The sequence below is a fragment of the Anticarsia gemmatalis genome, chromosome 17 (assembly GCF_050436995.1).
Source record: "Anticarsia gemmatalis isolate Benzon Research Colony breed Stoneville strain chromosome 17, ilAntGemm2 primary, whole genome shotgun sequence".
Classification (NCBI taxonomy): Eukaryota; Metazoa; Arthropoda; class Insecta; order Lepidoptera; family Erebidae; genus Anticarsia; species Anticarsia gemmatalis.
In genome coordinates this window covers 8,059,236-8,084,754 of record NC_134761.1, presented here as the reverse complement: position 1 = coordinate 8,084,754, position 25,519 = coordinate 8,059,236, and the positions used below count along the sequence as shown (strand labels likewise).

The 25,519-nt window shown below is 33.3% G+C and overlaps 1 protein-coding gene across 2 annotated transcripts in view; it reads left to right on the top strand.

The window, feature by feature from the left end:
• Positions 1-346: 346 nt before the first annotated feature.
• cert (ceramide transfer protein) overlaps positions 347-25,519 on the top strand; it is a 44,099-nt gene continuing 18,926 nt past the window's right edge. Inside the window, exons 1-7 of one of the 2 annotated variants that reach the window (XM_076124782.1) lie at positions 347-700; positions 888-1,004; positions 2,922-2,978; positions 6,486-6,585; positions 10,533-10,703; positions 11,616-11,766; positions 12,145-12,205. In XM_076124782.1, the coding sequence (XP_075980897.1) occupies positions 482-700; positions 888-1,004; positions 2,922-2,978; positions 6,486-6,585; positions 10,533-10,703; positions 11,616-11,766; positions 12,145-12,205 (876 nt within the window). In that variant the 5' untranslated portion in view covers positions 347-481. The remainder of the gene's footprint in view (positions 701-887; positions 1,005-2,921; positions 2,979-6,485; positions 6,586-10,532; positions 10,704-11,615; positions 11,767-12,144; positions 12,206-25,519) is intronic. The other variant, XM_076124783.1, reaches the window with a different exon arrangement.

Below are 25,519 nucleotides of genomic sequence, written 5' to 3'. Positions count from 1 at the left end.
AGTTAAGCGCAAATAAAAAATATGCTTCTATTTCTTGCAAGAAATACCAAGCTGATATTTATTAAGTGCATCCTATTAAACTGGAAATATATTAACAAAATGTTCGAATTGATTAATCAGAAAACTTTGTTGCTTTTTAAGTAAAATAACGGCTTGATAATAATTCATTGTTCCCTAAGTCCTCTTTTAAAGTGCAATTTTTAAATCTCCGATGAGCTGTTCTGGTAAATGTCTAACTTTTTGACGTCACATGATCAAGGAGAATAGAAAGTTTGTCTATGTTCCTAAAATTTTAAGTCTTATTATTATCTGTGCACTTCAGATTATTTACAATCTGTGCAATCAAACGACAAACGTCAAAAAACAGCAACAATTTCGTTGTGTATCTTCCCATGTAACGAGTTTTTGATAATTATTATTTTTCATTTTGTTTGTTTTGTGTATAATTTAATGTAAATAACACATTACTGTTAAAATAAATATGACGGAAGAGAATATAACAGTGAGCGACAATTCGGATTTAGAGGATGGCGGAAATCCTGAACTTCGCGGATACTTGAGTAAATGGACAAACTATATTCACGGTTGGCAGGACAGGTTTATTGTTTTGAAGGATTCCACATTATCATACTACAAGAGTGAGCTGGAGAGTAATCTTGGATGCCGTGGTGCCTTATGTCTGAAAAAAGCCAAAGTCAAGGTGACTGTGCACAGTTTTATCGGTGATGTCTAATAAAAAAATTAATTTGTCCTTGTTGCGTCTGACTTTTTTTGTCGCCACGGTTTATTGGTTTAGAACAAGAAGAATAAACATGTGATCTAGTATTTTGTATGTATGTTTTGTGATATGTGACCTTGTTTGTTTATTATGTTGTTTACGTTTGCAGCCTCATGAGTTTGACGACTGCAGATTCGATGTGTCGGTAAACGACTGTGTTTGGTACTTGAGAGCCGCAAGTCCGGAAGAAAAACAGCAATGGATTGATGTTTTGGAGTCTTTTAAAGTGAGTATAGTTAAAAACATTCTCATCACACAATGCAATATTATTATACTTGTGACTAACATATTCCTATCACTTTAATATTTACCCCTAGTATGAGGAAATGTTTAACCATACATGTGGAACTAGGTAACCACTCAATTTGAAGTGTTTTCAGTGCAACAATGTACTAAGTGCATTTGCTAGGTACATACCCGTGTATTGCACATTCAACAAGTACCTTGTATGTGTCATAGGCACGTGAACATGTACATTATCTTTTTAAACAGACTTATCTTGAGATATTAAACTTATCTTAGAGACTTAAAAATAAATAATTGTAATCATATTTGCATAACATACTTTTTATCTGCATCTCATTGAAATGTTAAAACAGTTTCATTTTCATTCCATGAGTATTTATTATTCCTATTAAATAAAAAAAAATAAAAATGGCTTGTTGAATAACCACATAGAATTAAAAAAAACCCGGGAAATATGTCTATTGTGTAATATTATAGATGAAACATAGTCTTAAAGATATCCTTGTATCAGACACAATAACTATATTCCCATATAGTATGTAATTATCATCCCAACATTAAATGTTCATAAACACATAATATATATTTAAAACTGCATCAGTATAGTGTTGTAAAAATGAGCATTACAATATGTGTATAGTCAAGCTAACTTGCATGTACACTCATAACACTCAGTGATTGTGTGTGAATGAGTATTATTAAACATTCAACACATACATGTCATACATATAGCAATATAGTTGGTTCTTATGTACAAGTATGTAAGTCATTACTTAAATTACTTTGTAGAATTATATAAGAGCCTCCATTAAGATGATTTGTTGAAAAAAATGTGCTTTTAAGGGATTTAAGAGGATAGTTTGGTTCTCCAAATCTTTATTGGATACAATGTTAGTGAAGAACATCCTATTAAAAATGCTATAACTGTGGTACCTGTAGGTCCTACTTGATAGGTGTACTAAAGTGATAAAATAATTTATTTGCTTCCCAGAGTCCACACAAAAGGGTAAATTAAAATCTTGAATTTGACACTAATTGTACCCACAAAAATCTCATGTTTAGGTTCAAGGTAAAAAAAAATGGGTCTCCCATTTCAGAGATATTGAGAAACCCTCCACTGACTAACATGAAGGCAAATAATAGCAAATAATAAAGTAATGAGTGCCAAATATTCTGCCAATGTTAGTCACATAGATGGCCATAGACTATTCTTTTTTTATCTAAATAGCACTTAAGTTTTACATTATAATGTAAAAAAACATAATTTTATACAATGCTAAGTTTTTGCTTGTCTATTATACTCTGTCCTTGTATTCAATTGTTTGTTATCATAATACTCAAAATTATACAATTATCTATTGGCTTGTTCAAAGTTATGTATTTATTTTGTGTTATTCACTATAACTATATTTGCATAATTAATGTAGAAGGATATTCTTAATGGAAATCTGATATAGTCTTATAATAAAAAGTAAATATTTGATTTCTTTATAGAAACAAATATGCAATACATTCATGAAACCATGCCATTTTATCATAGGGGTTTTAGACAGAGGCTTAAGAATGTAACTTTGTATGATCCATACAAACTTCCCTTGTCTCATTCAGATCTTTGTCATACAGGATAACAAACATGAATAATAAACTTGTAATTCTAAGCTTTGTTTTGTACTTTATCACTATTGAAATAGAGTTCAAAGTTCAACATAACGGCAACCTTGATAGTTGTTTATGTAAATGATCATCAAATCAGGCCATTACCTCTTTCAATTGATATTATTTATCTGTTTATGATATTTATTTTTAAATGTTGTTATGTATTGTATGTAAATTGTTTCTATTTTTGAATATTTTTTTATAAGTTTTTCTTTTTTTTCACTATTATCTCTCGATTCAGGGTACAGAAACATATCCAAGAGAAATTGCAGTTGGTCAGAAAAAAAGAAACATTGATGTAAGGATATTATTATTTATTATTTTGATTGTTTTTGTTATTATTACTTCATAGGTATTATGTATTTTGTGCATCATTCTTTTGTAATGTTTCAATAGAAATAATAAATTGTATACAGTATGCCATATTATATGGGTATGCCATATTGTTACTGACTCATTTAGTCATATCGCATAGGCTGCTAGTAGGCTAGAAAAAAGCAACAGAAAATAAAAAAAGACATTGTTAGTATCTTAAACCTCATCACTCTATTTAGTGATCAAACTTGCAATGGGACGTAAATATTCGTTATGTTCTTCATATTAGGTAATTAAGTTGGCTCATACGAGTGGCGTATGAATTGTTATCATGTTTCGATCGGAATAGCATTAAAGGAAGGAATCGTGTTTACAATTTTTATCTTGACTATCTGGCCTTTCGATGATTAACAACATAATCACTTGTTGATCATGTAGCAGACTGGCAGAGTTACTTTAAAACAACAATATGTTAGGTACAAAGATATAATTGGCTTTGCTCCAGTGATTATGAATTTTAGTTTAATTGTAATTATAAGTAAAAGAAAGTTTCAGTTAAACATTACTACTTAATAAGATCCTACTCCGTAAACATAACAGCCGATAAAGAACTATTACAAGGCCGAGGAGTTTCATTGACTTCCGAAATAAATACTACCAAGCGGCCCATCTGTGAAAAATCCGCGTCAAAGATTGCTTTACTTTTACGTTTACCAACAAAAAACGCAACAGGTTATTAGCCTTCAAAACATAAGATACACATTAAATTAGAGGTTATTTAAAACGACCTTCAGTAGTCGTCCATATAAAAATTTCAAGGTGTAAAGACCAAATCACTTAAACTATTACATCAATCAATTTAGTCCAATTAGAACATTTGATGTCTGTGTTTTTATGATTCATCAACAAGTTATTCACTTTTATCTATTGTTATCGTACGATATTGCATAGTATCAGCTTTGTGACTAACGCCGTAGATAGCGTTACATTTCATTTTGTCCGTATTTATGCAAAATAGAACCACATGATAATTTTTAAATATTTACCCTCTTATTCATAAACACACTATAAACCCATTTTAGTATAAAACTACTACAATATGTTTTCTCTTTTTCATTACGCTAAGGAGTGAAAGAAACAAAACTCTTTATAAGCCTTTCATAACTTCATATATTTTTATGAATAAGAGGATTACTTTTAGCGGAATACTTATATAGAAGTGGTCTAAAACCTTATACAAAAAAGAATCACACGATCTTTGCCTCAGAAATAGGGTTTACAAAACAGAGTAAACTGCAGCTGATAGTATAGACATGTTTTTGTAAAACGTTGTATTATCTCAGTACGTATTTGCTGTGTGGTTCCTTTTTGCATAAATACGGACATTTTATTACCTTTTGTTTTGTACGCTTTTGTATTGAAACGCGGAAATTTAGCACTCGAGATTATACGTCATCGATCGCGCCATTCGTACGATAACGAAAATAAGACACGTGGGAGGGAACTGTTGATTATCAAAATAGGATTTCGTTGAAATAATTAGACGGAATTCAACATGATTATATAATACAATCAACTTTCGTACAAAGCTTTTGAGTTAAAACGAGATTAGTTGTGATTGTAGTTCTTTGGCCTCTGCCTACCTCTATGGGAAATAGGCGTATTTTTTAAATATCTGTCTGTAGCTCAAAGATTTTCTTCAGGTTCGATAAAATATGAATTTTTGTTCTTTTTCACTGTTAAATGGTACAATTTTAAATCGTTGCGGAATTCACGGCCGCTGTTTAATCGCTAAATATAGATATTTTTGAGTAGTTTGGAGCTGCTACCAATTAACGATTACGTCCGTACATAGTCAGCCATATAGTTAATTAAGTGATACTGTGTTACTACTGGTTGTGGCTATGTAGTTATAGTAATAATTAGTTAATGGCATCCTCGTTTCAATATGTATCAAGCATCCATGCTTATATTTAAGCGAAAATATTTCTTGTCGATCTAGTACATGTTTTCACGGTAGAATGGTTAAACTGATTGAGAAGAGCCAGGCAAAATGATAAATCTTATCTAAGAAACGCTTAGGTTTTTTTTATACGACCCCGGAGACAGATGCTCTAGATAACCTAGTATCCATAACACCGTTCTTTTTTAAAAAGAATAGTAAAAAAAATCCTTAATCACAGCTAAAAATAAAATGAAATTAATTCTGTAACAAAAGGGGATATGACAGGCTCTTATATATAGAATCTATAACATGTAACTTAACCACAAAGATTCCATTAGTCATCTTCAATTAATGTCCAATATATCTATAGTTTATGTAACGTATGTAGGTATATTTTGCAGGCATTATTTCATAATATATAACGGATAAGCCTAGTATGATCCTGATATGGCCAAGGTCATCATGTGATGTGTTTTATCAATACATGTTTCATATGAATATGCGAAAAAATATTTAATTACATGATAATACATTATTTACTGACCCACTGCTGGGCAAGGGTCTCCTCCCCGAATGAGAGAGGGATCAGGCTGTGTGTCCACCATTTGGGTCAAAAGCGGCGTTGCTTTAACTTTAGTTACTTATTTTGCATTATTTCAAGAACTAATCCAGTCTTTTAATTACATGCATTCACAGTTTCCGTATAGCGAGTTGTTTTTTTAATATGCAAGTTAATAAGTAAACCTCCTTCACTGACTAATTAAACCTTGTTTTGGTAGAAAACAATATCAAGCCGCTGAGTGGTAAAAGCGTTCGTTTCTTAGGAAAGTTGTTGAGGGTTCAATCCCGGAGCAATACATCCATGACCTTTGAAATGTGTATTCGAAATAGTTATCACTAGCTTAAACAGTGGTGGAAAGCAATGTGCCGAATCGTTGTATTTCTGAAAGACCTTTAAAATAATACTTAAAGAAATGAAATAGAGTGTTCGTCTTCTTACTTACTGCTATTGTATTTCTTATTTCAACAATAATCATAAAATTATATAAGCCTGGTAAAAGGAAATTTAATTGAATTGCTCACGTACTAATGAACCGGGAAGTTTATTGAATGTACGAAAATAAATCTAGGCAGGAAAAACTACACACCAAATTACGAAATATGGATTATTGATAAAATAATATAAGTTTGATTGAAAATTATATTGCGAAATTGTGGTTTACACTTACATATAAATCAATATAATTACAATTCTTCCGTTACTGACTGACTGACTGATGGACCTCGTACAGCCGAAAGTACTGAACGCAGAAAGTTGAAATTTGGTATCATGAGGGTTCTTTAGTAAGTGTGAGCACTAAGACAGGATGTTTGAAAATTCGCTCCGAAGGGCGTTAAAAGGAGGACAATTTTTTATATGAAAAAATAGCAATAACAAATGTAAGAAACTAAAGTCTGCCCGGACGAAGTAGTTTGAATATAAAAGTTTAGAAACAAAGCCATAAAGGTGTATGCCTTCTCAAATATGTTCGTTTAAATTCACAGGTGGAGTCAGGCTATGGGACCAGTTCAGACAGCAGTTCTAATGGCGGTGGTCTTCGGAGACATGGATCGGCGACTTCTTTACAATCAACTGGCTCTCATGGTTATTATTTCATTTTCTCTTATTATTACGCTCATACTCAATTGCGATCTCAGCCTTAAAACGAAATCTTCTTCTTCTTATCGTATGGTTAGTGGTTAAGCCTCCGAAGCACGCCCAGACGCCCAGTTCAGATACCACTATACGGTCACCCATCTATGGAGTGACCGCGCCAATGGCTGCTTAACCAACAGATCGTTTACCGACCGGTGAGCGCAACTGGCTATGAGCGCCTCGAAAAAAAAAAAGAAACGAAACGAAATAATACTGCAATTAAAGTGTTTTCCAAATTGCATGATCACGGTCTTGCAATTATTTAACTATTTAATCTCTAAATAATCCTCCTTCACGTTACGCAGTCGGGTAAAAAGGACAGGTATCGTACATTGCCCCTACGGCCTTTTATTCTCAGATTTTGTAGTAATAAGAATCTTCTAGTCTGTTTATATTTATCCTCGTAACTTGTGAAATCTGTATCTATAATCTCATAAAGTCATGAATCTCTAATTATAAGCAGTGAAGTGTATAATTATCTCAACGAAGGACAATACCTAGGCTTCGGTACAGACTTATGTAATGAAGTAATCATAAATCGTGAGTTGTATAAGTAACGTCATATAACTAAACTCGATAATCGCCTTTTTGTGCGCGTGTGAAAGCATTTCTTTGACGTATGTATACGTACACGTGTACGTAACTTACGTATAAGGTTGTAAAATGTTGCACTCGCAATCATATTATTGGTAAATCTTTATGTTAGTTAATCCTTTTGTAAGTTCTTCGGTGACTCACTTAAAATATATTTTATTTTCATAATCTGGTTATTAGGGAAAAGAACACTTATGCACCTACGTCAAAAGAACAGAAGTTATCCTTAAAGAATTACTTAGTAGTCTATTAAAATTAAATATTCATAAATCGCGGAAACGTTGAATAAAACTACTCTGAGCATTCGATATGCGATTGAACTGACGTGCTTTAAGATGTGACGTCATTACTACAAAGACAAATTCGCTACATAGGACAACCAATGTTATAGTTCAACTAAGACTTGCTACACACATATTCGGTTGGTCATTAATCGGCCTAGCCGGGCGGCAAAACCGAATTGTGTAGATGAAACTGATCGGCAAAAGCCGAACAAGTGAGACGAGTCAGTTTTGTTGTTCGATAAATATTCCCGAACTGAACGTGCCGAATATAATATAACATGTGTAGCAAGCCTTACAGGAAAATGTCCTTACAGATAGTAGGTACAAAAGAATAGTGTAATATTATTTTTCATACCTACAATTTGTAGGTAATGGCACGCTTTTAGAAACTATTGTACAGTCATAACCACGGAATTTATTTCCCACATACTTATGAGCGAATTAATGGTTAAATCTTTGTTGCTAAGGCATTAATACTAATATAATCAAGTGCTTAATCGAATGAAACACAATTTTATTACAGTAAACCGGAAAAATCCGTGACACGTGTTTAATAAAAATATGCATTTAGTTAATAGTTAAAAATGCTATTATATTCACATAAAACTTAATCGATATCGCTCTTTTAATGGTAGAAAACCATATTATATTTATGAAATTGGATACTTTTTTTTTATTTAAAACCATAAAGTACTTTTGGTTTAGGGAGAAGAGGAAATTAAAAAAGGGACGTATCTTAAAATAAATTATTTCTAACATTTAGTTGTACTTAATTTGAAAATAATACGCACTGAGATACTATAAGTGGATAGATCTAGATTCTAAAAGAATCGGTTTTTTGAACAAATACAGTACAAGAGCTGTAGTTATCATTTAAATGGATATCAGTGTATGAAAATCAATAAGAATAATTGATTGATATTGATAGGCCGCATGACTTGCAAAGAATGTAAACGGCGTAGTGCATAGCTTTAATTGAGAATAAATCGACAGACGTTTATGGGAAAGAATCATAGTACTTCTATTTCTACTTTTGTCACATTTTCATCGTTATTAGGTTGAATTTTGAAACCAAAGGAGGGTTAACGTCAGACAAGCCATTAATAGCATATTTTTGAGAGAAAACATGTTGTGCCGACCCCACGTAACATGGGATAAGAGCCAGAAAGAGAGGTTTAATTTTCTTAAGGTCGATTTTGCCATTTTTAGTATCATTTTGTCAACAAATGGATCTGACATTTTGACAAACATTGTGTAGATAATTCAACAACATTTTCTGGCGACAAATCTATCCATAGTAACATTAATGAAAAATGTAAAAGGTATCCCTATTCAAATTTGATTTGGTTAAAGCAGCGAATGTTTCCCGTATAAAGGCAATCATTTATTCCGCCAATTCAGAGTACGTTTTTGTAACTACTTACTAAATGTATCGTGGCTATTCATTCGTGACGTTAGTCAATCGACTCCTGAACAAAACTAGAGCGTTTATTGCATAGAATTGAATGAAAATGTTGTACAATCTTGATAAGTAATCGATACGATCTGAGAAATAGTACAATGATGCTATCAGATCTTTGACGTTTCTTTAGTACATATGTGAGTGTAGTAGGTAGATTACACAAGTTTGTGGCCTTACCGCTTTATACGATGGGTTTCTAACTTCTTATGGGCAACCGGCTATCGATCAATAATATACATACATGTTATACAAAATTTCAGTTACTGAGTTGACTGACTGATAGACAAAATACAGCCGAAACTACTAAGCGTAGAAAGTTCAAAATTAATTTGGCATGAAGATTCTTTAGACAGTGTACCTAGAGGAGCACTAACCCCCGGCTTTTGAGTACATTTATCGGCAGTTTATCTATTCAATAGCGCTTTTTTATATGAGTTTAAACGCTATTGCATAGATAAACTCCCGCTACATAGATCTCAGAAACCGAGGGTTAGAGATGATTTTTAGTAGCTTCCGAGCCCACTATGTCGCGATATCGCCCCCCTTTGGGAACTTACGTATTATACGTATATTCTGCTAAAAAATTACACTTTTATCGCATAATTAGCTTCTCATGAAATTAAGAATGTACATTTAATGCGATATACAAATTTTAATAGTATTGTTTTGGTCGTACTTTCTATGGTTATTTATGTTGATGAAGTCTTTAGTAACGAAAAGATGTTTTAAATTTAAGTATGAACATTACATGGTACAGTTGTGTTAGAAATAATGTTCAGTTATATTGTATTTTAATATAGTCGTTGTTACACAAACGGGTTATTTCCCGGCATTCGTGGTTAGATTTATCGGACACCGTTTCTTCACAAATAAAATAAATATCAATTACTATTAACTTATAAACTAATTACTGCATTTAATTGCCTATGTTACTAACGACTAATTACTTTAATGCAATTGTTCATATTTAGAGGTCGATTTTTTTTTCCATTTTGTCTCTTGTCATATAAATTTTCGAAAATCCGATGCCCACTCGTTAATAGTCGTATAATCATTGTACCTACAAGGGCAGTCATTTTGTTTCGAAATAGTTTTAATGGAATAAACAAAAGTTTATAAAATTTTATTATACTCCATAATATTATGTAAAGTTAACTAATTAATATGCAATTCAAATTATATGTCTCGTAACAATCTTGAACTTGGCACCCACGGTCATTGTAGCGCCATCTATGGATAGAATGGAACAACTTGAGATCACTTTCAATCATGTTGACTAGATAAAAAAGGGAGTAATAAAACTATTAAATAATAAATTGGTTTATCTATTAAAATATAATTACACAGTATTATTATGAAAGATTATTTCGAATTGTAATTTGAATGCCTGGATTTGTGATAATATAGGTATTTTTTAACAACAAGTCATTTAATTTTCATTGAGATTTATGTAATTTACTAGATTTTGAAATAAGTCATAGAATTCAGTATTCTAAGTACGCTACGAAATTTTTTTACTTGGTAAATACTCATATAAACTTTTCTTTCTCTCAAAGGACGAACATCAAGACGTCTCGCCGAGAAGATCGCAGAACTGGACACATACAACGAACTGTTGTCGAAGCAAGCGGTTCAGCTGCAGCAGTACTTCGACATGTGCCTCGCGAACTACCCACATATCAGTGATGACGCCGACCAAGCGATCGATGCTGTCAAACTCGCTGACGGTTAGTGGAAATAATATCGTCCAAACCGATATTAGTCTAACCCTCGGTTTCTGAGGTACATTAAGCGGGAGTTTATCTATTTAATAGCGTTAAAACTCATAAAAAAACGCTATTGAATAGCTAAAATACCGCTAAATGTACTCAGAAACCGGGGGTCAGTCGGCTAGTTTCATTGAATCCAGCTAACTATGCACTAGTTTATTTATACTGCCTCCGATAGTTGAAAAGACGCAACTAACAAGAAGTAGAAACAGAGAAAAAAAATCTTAAAAAAGGTGTAAAAGTGCATACACAAGCGCTTTGTTTCGCTAAACTAAAACTGGAATTGAGCGACATAGACATATAAAAATATGGGCAGGTGCGTTTTTTTGCTGATTCCCGCAATATATAGGTGAGTCTTTTCAACTATCGGAGGCAATATAGTGTGAACATAATCCGATTTCGGACCGGAGACCTTTACATAGCAATGGCATACCTACTAGTCGTATAATACTCCTCGATGGTTGTTCATAAAAAGCGTATAGTTATTACTCAAATTAAATATGACTTCACATCCAATGTAATTGTCATAAGGCGTGTTAATTTTCTGGATTGCTTTTATGTTAAATTGATTGTCTACAATTTAGACGCATTGAAGCGTCTCAGATGTCATGTTAATAAAAATAGCCAGACATAGATATAATGTAAATGAAAAATTATCAAGACAGAGCAGAAAATTTGTACACGAAAATATTCCTGCAATGCTAGCTATTGGCCTAAAGGTTTAGGTTGGCTGAAAGCACTAGGAGTGATCGGGAATTTGACGTAAGATTACTACCACATAAATATAGGATTTTTATTATATTATATTATTCATGTTCTACTTTAAATTAATAGTACGGTAAAGTAACATTTTCTTTTACTCTCATATAGGAAATGATTTGCGCGTGCACGGTGGTGAAGTGCGTGCTACGAGTGCATCATTCAGAGCTACGTGTGGCGCCACATTGGCCACGCTACAACACTGCGCGGAATTGCTACGTCGCAGGGAGAAGCAGGCAAGACAGGCCGAGGAACTGTACATGTAAGTATTGACTACCAATTAGACTACAATACGAATATCCGTTTAACGTGTTTCATGTTCGTTTGTAAAGAGACCATAAGAGCCCTGTCTCATTAGGATACCATGGCGGCGTCGCTGGCTACGTATCCAAGCAGTTAATATTGAAATATCACGTTGCCACACCGTCGCCACGTGAGTTAGGATACGTAGCCAGCGATGCCGCCATGGCGTCCTAGTGAGGCAGGGCTCTTAGATAAAGAACATAATCTTTAAAGTTATCGGACTAGATGGCGCTAGTAGTAATATAGTAAAATAAATGATTATATTATTCTCTCACTCTCTACTCAAGAACTTACTGCTACAAATAATGTTTCGTCACTAAAATTATTTTTTTTACAGGGCCTTGAAAAATCAGCTGACAGAAGCGAGATTGGCTTCAAAACCGGGACCAGACCATGAGGTAAGTTTGCTTTTCTCCTCATTAAATGCGAACCAAGAATACTTTGATCAACCGATATTCTCTATCAGAAGATGGCAGACACAAAGAAACATGTTTTATAAGCGGTTACAGACGGTTCTATGAAATAACCGGAAAGGTAAAAACACATTGCTGGTATTAGTCTGAAGTTTTTTGTCTTAAATAATATCTACACTTAACACATTATAAACATGCCATTGACGAGCTAAAAACAAAAGCGAAAAAATAAATTGTTATCTTTTGTCAATAAAACGTGACAGATTTACAATATAAAGATGAACATCTGTGTATTAGTATGCTTGAAGCGGTTCACTTTATCTCTATGACGGCTTGTGACGTCATATTGCGACGCGAATACCATTGAAATGGATCATAATGCGGGAATGAGTGACATCAATATTGGTATAGGGTCAGTGGTCGATGTAGGCTATGTTCATTGATAACTTAATAATAACTTCGAGGCGCCCGTAGCTAGTTGCGCTCACCGGTCGGTAAACGATCTGTGGGTTAAGCAAAGCTTGGCGCGGTCATCCCATAGATGGGTGACCGCAGTGGTATTTTAACAGGGCGTCTCCGTGCTTCGGAGGGCACGTAAAAAGTCGGTCCCGGTTGTTGTCAATAAGATAACAGTCGTTAAGCCACGTCAAAGGCCTTCGGGCGGCTTGAACAACTTTGACACTAGGTTGACCACTAACCATACGACAAGAAGAAGATTGATAACTTGGCAACTGTTGCTAGGCTGTCATTCTGCTATTTATGTGTCGTGACTGGATTTAAATATTGGAATTTGTTTCTTGTATACAGGGAAAAGTGATGGTCAAAAATGGTTTTTCTAAGTCTTTTTTATTATGTTAAAATAGTTGCTTGGTTTTTCCATTAGTTTTTCCCTATTTGTTGCTTAGTTGCTTAACTATAATAATTCATTTCTTTACTATAAATAAGTTAGTTAAGACGTATATACATACCCTTTTATATAAATTCTAAGAGTCAAACTTGTCTTGTAATTTTGTCATTTTGATCAGCTTGACAACTATAGCATGACTTTTATATTTTATTCATACATTATGTATGATCATGTTATCCATTTGCGAGCTGTATAACCAGACTGCCAGATATAGTAAAGTGATTAAGGTCATCCATACTCCATACTAATATTATAAATGCGAAAATAACTCTGTCTGTCTGTCTGTTACTCAATCACGCCTAAACTACTGAACCAATTTGCATGAAATTTGGTATGGAGATATTTTGATACCCGAGAAAGGACATAGGCTACTTTTAACCCCGGGAAAATGATACATTCCCATAGAAAATTCAGGTAAAAGATAGTATTTTATAAAGTGAATTTGATAGATTGGGATTTAGATGTAACATTCCCTAACATGGTTTTCAAAACCATACATTGACTACATTAATCAAATTATAAACAAATCTCTGATTGATCCGTTTATGATGCCTCGAGTCTGAAGCCCTGACTATTAAATATTACTGGTCAATAATAATAGGAGTGCTGTCAACAATAGCTCAAACATTAAAGATGGGAACAAGCCCTCAAAAAATATGTTATACAATAAGGAAGCTCCGACCTTCTCGGCGCGGTCCGTGGTCGGGAGTTTTATCAATTTAAATCAATTTTGAAACTATATTTGAGTGAAAAATACAATACACTGTAATTAATCAAAGTTTACACGTCAAACAGTAAATGTATAAAATTACTATTACCCAATTTTTATTACTTACGTAAACATAATAAAACCTTTTTATTTCTTGTTTTGCATAAAAACATAATTGATTACATAATAGTAAAACATTGAAGTGATATTATGTCATCATTTAAAAACTCAATTGTTATTTAACATGTTAATTACTTTGTCCGATTACGTTACAGAAATTTAGAAATTAAAACCTTGCTTTGAATTAGTCAGGTTCATCTTCAATTTGGCAAAGGCTTTAGGCGCTGTCTAAATTTATAAATAGCTGTAACAAATATGGATAAGAGTTATAAATTAAAAGGTTAGAGAAGCTAACAATATATGGTAAGAACTGTATGAATAGGAAGTATCTATCGTCCATGAAAACCGAAAGGATATGTATCTGATATCTACTTCCTGTCTATTTCGATAAAGATTTTGATTGATTTCTCAAAATATATGGCACTTAATTGCATATAGAAACATTTTTATACCACTTTGAATACCTCGTGTGTGACGTCATATTGTCAGTATTATTATACTAAAAATATTTTTGTTCTATAAAGTAGAGATTTTAATAGAAGGACCCTTTTTTGCCTGTACTCAACACACTAATATAATTTGAGTATTAAGTGTTAGGTGCAGGTTGACTATTAAACACTACTGCCTCCGTATGGAATCGAACCCACATCACACATCCGGTAAAACGGTAGTGGCACCATAACCATCGTGCTATAAAATACCCCTTATTTGCATGACTGATTTTTGATGAAGTGGTTTATTTAATTAATAGTTTAAGGAATATCTATAAATCAAAAACAGCCGTCTTTCTTTCCGGTTTTTGCTCCGTCTATAATAATTAATTTCGCAGTAAGTTTACTTTCTCATTCTGAACTACAACAAGATTTTAATTTAATTTGCATAGCCTAAGAAATCGAAACCTTCCGGCCTGACGTAAAATATTTGAGATATAAGTAAATGACACCAGTGTTGCCTAATTGCACATTAAATAAGTCGATTTTATCTGGTATACTAGCTACAACCAAGAAACTAATTACAGGATGGAATAGCTCTGAATGCTTCAATAAGTATAGAAATACAAATTAAATTAATGTTTGGCTGACAGGATTCGGAAATATAATTAAAATCAGAGCATATTAAAAAGTACATTTTAAAATGTTCGTAGACTGCATAATAATGAGGCGATTCCACCTTATCATTTCACGGTGACTCATAATGTGTTTTTCAATAGCATTTGCATTTCTAATCACGACTAGTGTTGAATGTGTTGATACAGATATCAATCTATGTCGTTCTATGTTAACAGCGCCAATAGCTTTCCAAGTTTTTATACAAGTGAAAATTACTTAGCGATATCACATCCACGCTCAATGAAATAGTATACATAGAGTGTTTTATTGCGGTATCGTAGTGCACAGAATTATTTTCTATCCCCGCGTCATTTCACGCGCCGACGCCGACGCGAGCGGACGTCCGTCGCCGCCTTTCCTTTTATTTATTTACTTTCGTATTAAATTTTCGTCGCTGTTTTGTTAAACTCGTGTTTTATTTATACTTTTTATGAATTCAGTTCTGATTGTGTGATGTTTTTATTGTGTTTGTGAAGTTTGAACGTTTATAATGAAGTTTAAAATTTTCAAGAAGATTCAACGACAGGTAAGATGTTGACTCAGCTGTTCGTAATACTGCAGAATGTTTACATAAGAATGTATGCTTCGTTAATTTATATAGAGCGGCCTTTTAGGATTAGTGTTTAATTATTTTCGACGTGGTTCGAGTTTGTTACAAGTTTGTATTAGTTATCTATATTTAAATCGATTGTAACAACATTACCGGTAGAACTAGTATAGCATATTTGTAAATGTCACAACGTTAGTAATCAAATTACTTAAAAGACTAATCATTGGATGTTATGATAGTAGAGGTAATTACAGATCGTAGGTAAAATAAGTTCATGATTTAATCAAAAACGGCATAACAATTTAGCCCAAGGGCATTTCTTTCACGGTTACTTTTTTTAAACCATACCCACAAAGTATCGATTGCCATCAAATATTAGATTATTAAAATACCCATTAGATTATTTTGTGGTTTGATTTTATCTGTCCAACAAACTATGATTGCTATTTCGCCATAAATCATTGAACTCTGTAATGCAATACATAAAACTTACTATCGCAAATATCGCATTAATTAAAAAGTTATTCTCAATATTGAAATTCATAGATCCATAACTTAAATGTTTGTCAACATACCTCTAGCCCCCGGTTTCTGAGGTACATTTAGCCGTAGTTTATCTATTCAATAGCGTCAAAACTCATAAAAAAACGCTATTAAATAGATAAACCACCGCTAAATGTACTCAGAAACCGGGGGTAGGACAGGCAAGGGTCAGTTGTCATACAGCCTAGTATTTTCTTTAGGCAATGCCATGCGACAAGTGCAGCCGGTTTCAGAAGTGTCATACTAGTTTTGTACCACACTGACCTACAAAAATACTGGTATATTTCTTCCAGTAAACATTAAGTGCAATATGTGGTGTTTCTCGATAAATTGAACCGAGAAAGATTAAAGACATGGCAACGACAAGGTCTTGAAACAACATGAATGTAAATACAGCTGGTTTCTATACAAATCGTATTATTATTCATTAATGCGTTTTTTCATCGGCATTCGTGTATGCTATAAAGTTTGATAAGTACATTCAGTTAATTATAGTTTCGATTAAGCAATTTATTTATGTAAAGTGCCCGACCTTAAGCCCTTATTCCAGTTATTTTAAAACATATCAATCGTAAACAATACTATCTGGAACAGTCCGGAACATTGCCATACAGTTTATGACATCTAATGAGTTACTAGGAGTAAAATTTCTAAAAGGAAAATATGCATAAAAACTTTTAAAAGTAAAAGTAATATAGTTGTTGTTGGTTATGTTATGAACTTCTAGTCTATAAAGCGTTTTATTTCCGAATCCGAAGGTAATTTTAAGAGTTTCCTACTAAATAATGTTCCATGATTCGGTGTGCCTCTTAGTATAGACCACCTTCAGCTCTCACCATGTACTTATACTTACTATAATATAATAATTTTAAACTAAACCATCCCGTCGTAACTTGCCTTCGGACGTTTCTGTTGACGGCTAAAAAGTGAAAGGATTACATGTGTTAGCGCTTACTTCCTTCAAATGTTATTATATTTTTCGCTCATTACTGCACTGAATTATATAACTCGTTGCATTTGCAATATGGCCGATATTAGGAGTAATGAATAACATGTTGCTTGCTAATAGTTGTGTTATATCGCTTTTGTCTATGTAGGTTGAATAACATAACTGATAATGACAATATTATGTAAGCTGGCCGCAAACCGACATTCCTTTGCTTAAAAAAAATAGCGCCATTACTCTTTTCGATGGTTGAGTGAATTTAAAAAAAGATTGTATAAATATTTGTGTGCTAATTTTGATTCCAAAGGAACGACCTATTTTTGATTTTATGTCTTTTTTCGTATACATATAAAATGATGAATTACTGTTCTAAAAAAAGGCTGGGTTTATTTTGCTAAATCTGTAACATGTTTAGGAATCGCCGATAATATATAGTTGATTGTCACTTGGTACAAACATATTCTAAAAATATTGATGTTGCAGTACTCTTGTCATCATAGTAAAATCCACAGTGTGACTAAAATTCTTTATACGGTGACTAGTTAACTAAAAACGTTTGATGATAAAAAAATACTCATTGGGCAATTTTTTGTTTTATCAAAGTGGGTGTGTCGGTTGTGAGCGATACACGGTCTATTCAGGGTTATGTCTGATTGCGAATATTGCTTTCTGCCTTTATCTTTTCATGGAAACACTTGACTTGACATATTTTGTGGCCTGTTATAATTTTTCAATTCAGACTAAAGAAAAACTAGTCAATAAATACATTTTATTCATTACTAACTCACTGGACACAAGTTTCCTCCCGGAATCAGATAGGGGTTAGATCATAAGTCCACCACCCTGGCTGTAAGCGGGTCTTTGCATTTCCTTAAGAACTGTTCAATGAACGTTTAGGCATGTATAACATTAAAATTCCGACTCATCTTGTCACATTGGTATTGTACAATTTCCTTTAGTTACTAGAGTTACAGAAATATTTACAACGTTTAAATATTTATCATAGTAACGCGAAACTACAACATCAACAATCAAAATCACGACATTGTTGTTGACGTTGTTGTTCGCGATTTGTTTGTTGAGTATGTTTCATACATTTGATCGCAAAATAAGTGGTTCGATACAACGATCACCTGACGATAGTGTTACCATGAGAAACGTTGACAAAACGAACGTTGACGGAGACAAAACTATGGTTATTGATGCCTTAAATTTGGCAATTTCTGGGTTTTGTTAGTTAAGGAAGTGCAATAAAAAAATAGCACTTGACGTCCAGTTCTTAAAAGGGTTTGCATAGTAAAATCTAAAATCAGGTGCAATAAGTTATACTAAAACTTCACGAGTACGCTTTCCTACCGGGTGAAAAGTGTTCAGATCGAGTTTAACATTAGTAAATTCAGGGAATTTACCTGAACGGATGGAAACCCTACCTAAAAGGTAGGGCCGTCCTTATGTAAGATTGCGGTCGAGACCTAGATAATCTGATATCGTGCGCTAAGGGATTGTTCACGGAGGCGGCTTGTTTCACTGACAATAGTTAAGTATTGTTTAGTTTCATAAATGGAGGTCTGGGAAGTAAATGTGGCTATAAGCAACATCTGCAGCGCAATGAGGTGGCCAGTAAATTTGACAGTGTATTGCGTATGAAAAGTAGAGTTGTCCAATTCATTTGATGGCCTACCACTACTAGTATCTATGACAATAAGATGTGTAGTGTAATTGTGGTGTATTGTTACTACTGTGTGTGTCGGATAAGCTTGCACAGTAAACTTGACGGCATAAGGCTACTAGCAAGACATTTTAATTTTATTTTCCTTTAATATGTTGGATTATTTCCAAACAGGTTTTTCAAAGTAAGACCTTTAAAATAGTATTAAACTATTACCAATCGGATGATTACAAGAATTGCCGAAAGGAACGTATTGTTTATTGTTTAAATGAGGATTACGGCATATGGGTGTAAAAGGTCAAAGTAGTGCTTAGTATAAAACTGAATCCATAAAGTGACTGTTAGACTATAGGGATTCGCTTTAAGTAATTAATACAATTAAAGTTTGTTACTAAATTATATTTTATTACTTAGCTTACTTATCCTTGATTAACAAGTTAAGCTATAGAATTAAAATTCACGATATCCTTGTGAAGTGAATGATATTTAATGTTATGATTTTGCTTTCGATCTATATTATGGACGTTACTATTTATTCTACTTAGGCAAAGATTTCAGTGGATGGGTGTTAGTCAATCTTTTACGTAGAAAACTACTGAAATTAGCCACAGTCTGTAACCTGAATAAAGATACCTACTTAAAACCGTACCACATGGAGTGAGTTGCAAGCAGTAATAAAATCATAATAAACAAAAAAACTATAATAAATGGAAGTTGAATTTAGACGGAAGATGTTGAGTCTGGTTTTATGATCCCTAAATGTACCAAAACTACAAACATCAGTGGAAATCTGTACAGCAAAACTGATCTGTTACTAATCCGCGATGTAAACAGATTAGCAGTAATACATCTTAGGTGCAGAGATTAATCGGTGCCCGTATCTCGCTACAGGTATAATCTGTCTGTGCCACCGGCAGACTGTGTGCATTTCTCTTAAGCCAGCTTAGTACACCTATACGTAAAGATAGAATACTTGGCCGTGTAGGTATTGTTAGTGAATTGATACACTTGTGGTCGAATATTTGGGTCTAGTATACTTATATTTTTTTGAGTTTGTAACCCAACTCGCTTCTTTCATTCCAAGAATTTTACTTCTTCTTGGTTTAAGCGATAGAAGACGTTATATATTTTGAAAGAAATTACGCTTTAGGACTACTTATTGGTAGGAAGTTGTTTTTACTAAATGCTACGAAATGCCATATGAAAACTTATGTTTGATAGATATAACTTTTTTGCTTAGCTGTGACATAGGTTTTCTTATTTTTTTATGACGGCTTAACTCAATTCCATTATTTGGAATTGCACTATAATTACAATGTTTATCATTTAACGAACTACATACTTAACTAGCCTTTCACAAAACAAACCTCGTAAACTGTTTCTTTCTGATTTACGAGTGCGGTAACCCTACTCGCACAGCCACCTGGCACGGCGCCTAGATGAACGTGTGTCGTATGACTCCGCTCTTGTTATAGGACAATGGGTTATTGATGTTGTGCCAAACTGCACTTTACTTTATCTGTATCATGTGCCTACTTAAATTCATTGAGTGCCTTGATTTTAATACAGTATCCTTCGCTATATTGCTGGTTGGTTACTTTGTTTGTAGTAGAGCAATTTATGTAAAACTTGTTAAGGAAAGTAATAGTGAAAAGGTAAAAGCATATAGGATGAGTGGTATGTAGCGAGTGTGTCTCGAGTAAATAGGCTATGGACTGTATAAAATAAAGAGTTAAGTAGGTAACTACTCCAGGATCTTTGCAAATAAAATACAATGATTTAGCGGTTTAGATCAAGTGCTACAAAAACTAAGTTGTGTAAATGTCGTATTTTACTTTCAAAGATCTGTCTTACACTCGCAATGATACACTTTTTCTTAAACGTCGTCATCTAAAAAACTTGAAATGAATGCGTGCGATGCAAAACTTCACTTTCATTTCAATCGTTTTCGTTTAAGACTTTTTTATAAACGTTTCAAGCCTTATCGATTTCGCGTATCAACGTATAGCGCAATGAATATAAAATCTCGCAAATATTTAACTCAAATGACACGTAATAAGATAACGGTCCATTTATCTCAATTACATGACATAATACTTATGTAATTCGTGTTTTGGTATTAAAGTTCATATTTACGTTTTTTGTGATTGATTAATTGATTCGCCTTTTTAATACACGTTTTTTTCCTCGTGTAAATGTCACTTGTTTTGGTTTATTTTGTTGCGCATACAAATTGTCAATTCTTTTTTTTATACAATTCTTTAGTACTGGCTGCATAGTTGTCTCGGCATAATCGCTAGAAAAAAGTATTTTCAAGATGGCTGCGTCGTTACGGTTGTTGCATATGAATTTGTCTATTCCAAGGCTTATTAGCTTTTAATATTTAAACGTTGACTATTATCATTATAGAACAATTAATTGATCCGTGTGGGAATCGTACACACCACACCCGGTGCAATGGTTGTGACAAGGCGATCGTTCACAAAGCCCTATCAATTAATTGACACAAGTGATTGATATCAGTATCAATGACCGTATAGCGTATATTTATGTATCAATGACAAACTTGAGGTCATAATACGTAGTTAAAAGGGCGTAAGTACCACCTATTTAATAAGCACTGTGAGTTAAGTGTATGGTGAAAAGGCGTGTTCCCATTGGTTCGTTAACTGTAGACAGCTGTTGTCGATGTCATCGATCGACTGACATACAAAGTTGTTTTATGGAATAGGTTGAAAAGTAAGTAATTATGCATTACCTTTACTCAATATGCTGCATTTATTACTGCACGTTTGGCGCAGTGGTTTAAGCGGTCACCTCGCCGCAACAACCGTAGCGCCGCGTGTGGTGGGTTCGAATCCCACCCGGGACAAATCTTTGTGTGATGAGCACGAGTATTTGTTCTGAGCCTGGTTGTTAATGTATCTATATAAGTATGTATTTAGAAGTATATAAGTATGTTTATCAGTTATTTGGTTACCATAGTACAAGCTTTCACAACATATGCGTAAATTATTAGCCGATGAAATATTTACACAATGTTTTGTCTCAATAATCTGTTGAAATACCCCGATTTTTGCAATTGTGCTTTCATAAAGAAGCTAACATAGGGTTTATCATACAAGGCTAGTCTATAGCCTTAATTAGTGGTCATAGCTATATTGATTGCGCTCATAACTCCAGTGGTCAATATGCTTTACTTTCAATCGTTGCATGCGATCGTAAATAAAAAACATACCTAATTGCTATATAAAACATGTATGTAAAATACCACTTTGAACGTTGGTATTTTTAGGGTTACAAATAAGTTCCTAATAGGAATTTAAAAGGCGATAGAACCAATTTTGTGTCGTTAATTCACGGTATTCCAAGTATATTATTGTACATGTATTAAGGTAAACGTTTCAGTAATTGCAGAGTGAATTTTTATTCATATATTTACTTACAGTAAAAAATATCTGTATCGTATCAAACCCATATACCAACGCGCACTTGGCCAGCGTAGTGGACTCACCCCTCCCTCAACTTTGGGAGGAGACCCCTGCCCAGCAGTGGGACAGTATCGATTTAAAAAAAAAATCGTATCAAAACATGATTTAGCCACAAAGTCTAGTTTTGATCAAAATATAACGAATATTTACTATTTTTTATACGTATTTACCCTCTCGTTGATAGAACAATCACTTTTGCTTCATTCGACATAATATCATAACACTAGAACAATTTAGACACGCGATTACTTTCTATTATGTTATATGATTATACAGTACAACGACCGCAAACTATTTGTACTCACTACAACTTTACTACAATGACTTTACGACTTCAAATCACGATGTACCGAGTGCGATTCCCAGGCCGGACAGAGTGCTATTGAGCTTTTTAAGTTTATATAAGACTAGCTTTCCACTTGCGGCTTTGTCCGCGTGGTATTTCACGCCCTTAACAGGGGAATTCCCAAAAAAATCCTTTCTTAGTACTCTTCTATACTTTCTAAGGAATCTTCATACCAAATTTCAACTTCTACGTTCAGTAGTTTTGGCTGTGCGTTGTTCATTAGGCAGTCATTAACGAAAGAGTTTTATATAATTGATTATTCTTTATAGTAATACTGGGGGTAACGTGCCCGGTATATAGCAATAGGCTCACTCCCTATTAAATGGGACTAAAATTTGAATGACAAAACGTGATTTTATTTCATACACTCTTGCCTACATCTTCGGGTATGACAGACGATATATTATGTATGTATGTTAACAGCAATGATTCATACAAATGAGTCGTAAACAATGTAATGTAATTTAAAAGTACTATGTCAACGTGTTCGCAGTACTAGTTGGTCATAGAGAATGACTAACGGTTCACTGCACTGATAATCCCTTTCTGTTAGGTCGTAGTATTGCGAAGAAAATGACTTATGGGCGCTTACGTCATTATGATGCTGAAATGCTGAATCTTATTCTTTAACCTTGTTACCAGTCGTCGTATGAAATAAGTATAATATTGATAAACTTCATATCTGTTAAAGTTTTTATGAGAAAATATTTATTTCAACAACAAAAAAATACAGTACAGTATCATTTTTAGTCATTGATAAACCTATAAACATGATTTAATGGAGAAAAATCTGTGAATTTTAACATTATACTTAGCAATTTAAAAACTGCGTTGCTCTCATTTGGAATACGTCGCATATAAAATTTTATTTGCACTTCCTACAGTTATGATTCAACGTGACTACTGTTTTGATTTATTTAGCAAGTCTAATGGATGTGAGACTACAGAATCGCTCTGAAGAATAAAAATATTTTGTATTCCAGAGGAGTAAACTTTTAGTCATATATACCTACACTAGATACTGCTGAACACAGTTTTATAGGTTTCTATGACTTCCAGACCATACACATGCCAACTTAACTAGTATAATTTAGTTTAATACTATTATGTTTAACACGTCGTAAGTTGTCTTTAGCGGTTCACCACTACACTGTACCAAATCTAACCAACTTCTACTTGTTCTTTCGTCTGCGTGAAAAGATTTTCCGGAGTAAAGATTTTGAGCTTATCCTAGTCCAGATTATAAGCTATCTGTACAAATTTTCGTCCAAATAATATATGATTAGTAGTTTTTACGTGGAAGGGTAACAAACATCAATACAAACATTTAAACTCTCGCCTTAATAATATTAGTAAGATTAGTGCAGATAAGTAGTCATATTCTCATAAATTCAATAGTTAAACTCGTAATGTGTTCGTAGTAAACGAATATAAAACTAAATTCAGATCAAGTTCATCCTATCGCGTTTCAAAGACCTTGCCTCAGTTACCATGATTTATTCCCGGCGTTTTGTTATTCATTGTCTTGTATACAGTCTATGGTCGCGATATGGTGTAAACTCTATCACGATATTGAAGGCTCGTGGACGGAAATTATAATCGTAAATGTTTAAGAGCTGTTATATGAATAGATTTTTTAATAGGATATTAACGACGATAATGCATTTTTATTACCTTTCTTTAATTGCTTGATGTGATTTTCTTCGATCAAAGTGTAGATTCTTTAATAAGAACTTAAGTAAAGGGTTCAAGCAAAATAATAATTTTGGATATAACATCTAAATTCTATTTGAAAAGAAGCAACAAATGCAATCCTAATACAATTTTTTTTGTTCTCTAGCCGTTTACTTATAGATAAAGTTATGAGGTAAACCAGAAAAATGCAACTTGATTAAAAAAGTAGCTCGACAGGGAAAGTATAAACCAATTTCAACATTTACCGTCGCATAATTTTTATACTGCCAGAGGGTTCAGGCAAAATAAGGAAGTTGCTGGGTAATCGGATCTTCGACAAACTAAATTAGAGAGAGGGGAAGCAGTCGCCGTGGCTAAATAGAAACGGAATATAAATACTATAGAGTCCGACAATTTAGTAAAGAGCCAATTTATTTAGATTATAATCAATAACTCTGTGTATGTCCAAATAAAAATAGCTTAATCAAGCAGCCCACAGTCAGCTGCATAAGTCTACAGGTCACTGATGATCTTATTTCTGAATTTTGTATTACCCCTGCCAACTGCGAACCTTACAGACTGGAAATACACAGCAATATTAATTATAATCTAAATATTTTTTTAAGATTTCTCTCTACTAAGTTGTTACTACTATACGTTTACGTAAATTGGAGCTAGATTCACTTTCTTTGATGAATTGATGATTGATGTAACAGTCGTAAACTGAGTTTAGTCTAAATTCAGTGCTGTTTATTGTTTTCCAGTTACGTTCATTTTATGATGTTCTAGATCACTGCTTTGAACTGTATATTTTTACATGCGTTTTGGTGTTCTTAAACGAATAGTAGAATTTATTGCGAAACTCAACGAATTATAATATCAGAGACTATGTTGCAATCAAAGAACATAATTAAATATCTCGGTAATAAATATCTTGTTTATTTATGAATAACAAACATTTAAAATTTTAATCGTCAATCGGAGCCCTTTTCGACAAAATAGTGGTACTTTAATAGTAGAAACTTCTAGATGTCTGACTATAGTTCGACAACTTAGTAGAGAAACTTGTTTAAACAATTTATCTAGAGAAAAAATTATGTTGCTGTGTTTTTCTACAATAAAGTAGATGTATCTGACAGGTTACCATAAGCCATATAATACCATAGACCTACAGGTCACTCATGTTCTAAATTCTCTTGCTGTTCTAAAAATTTATATGCCTCCTACAGCAGCGA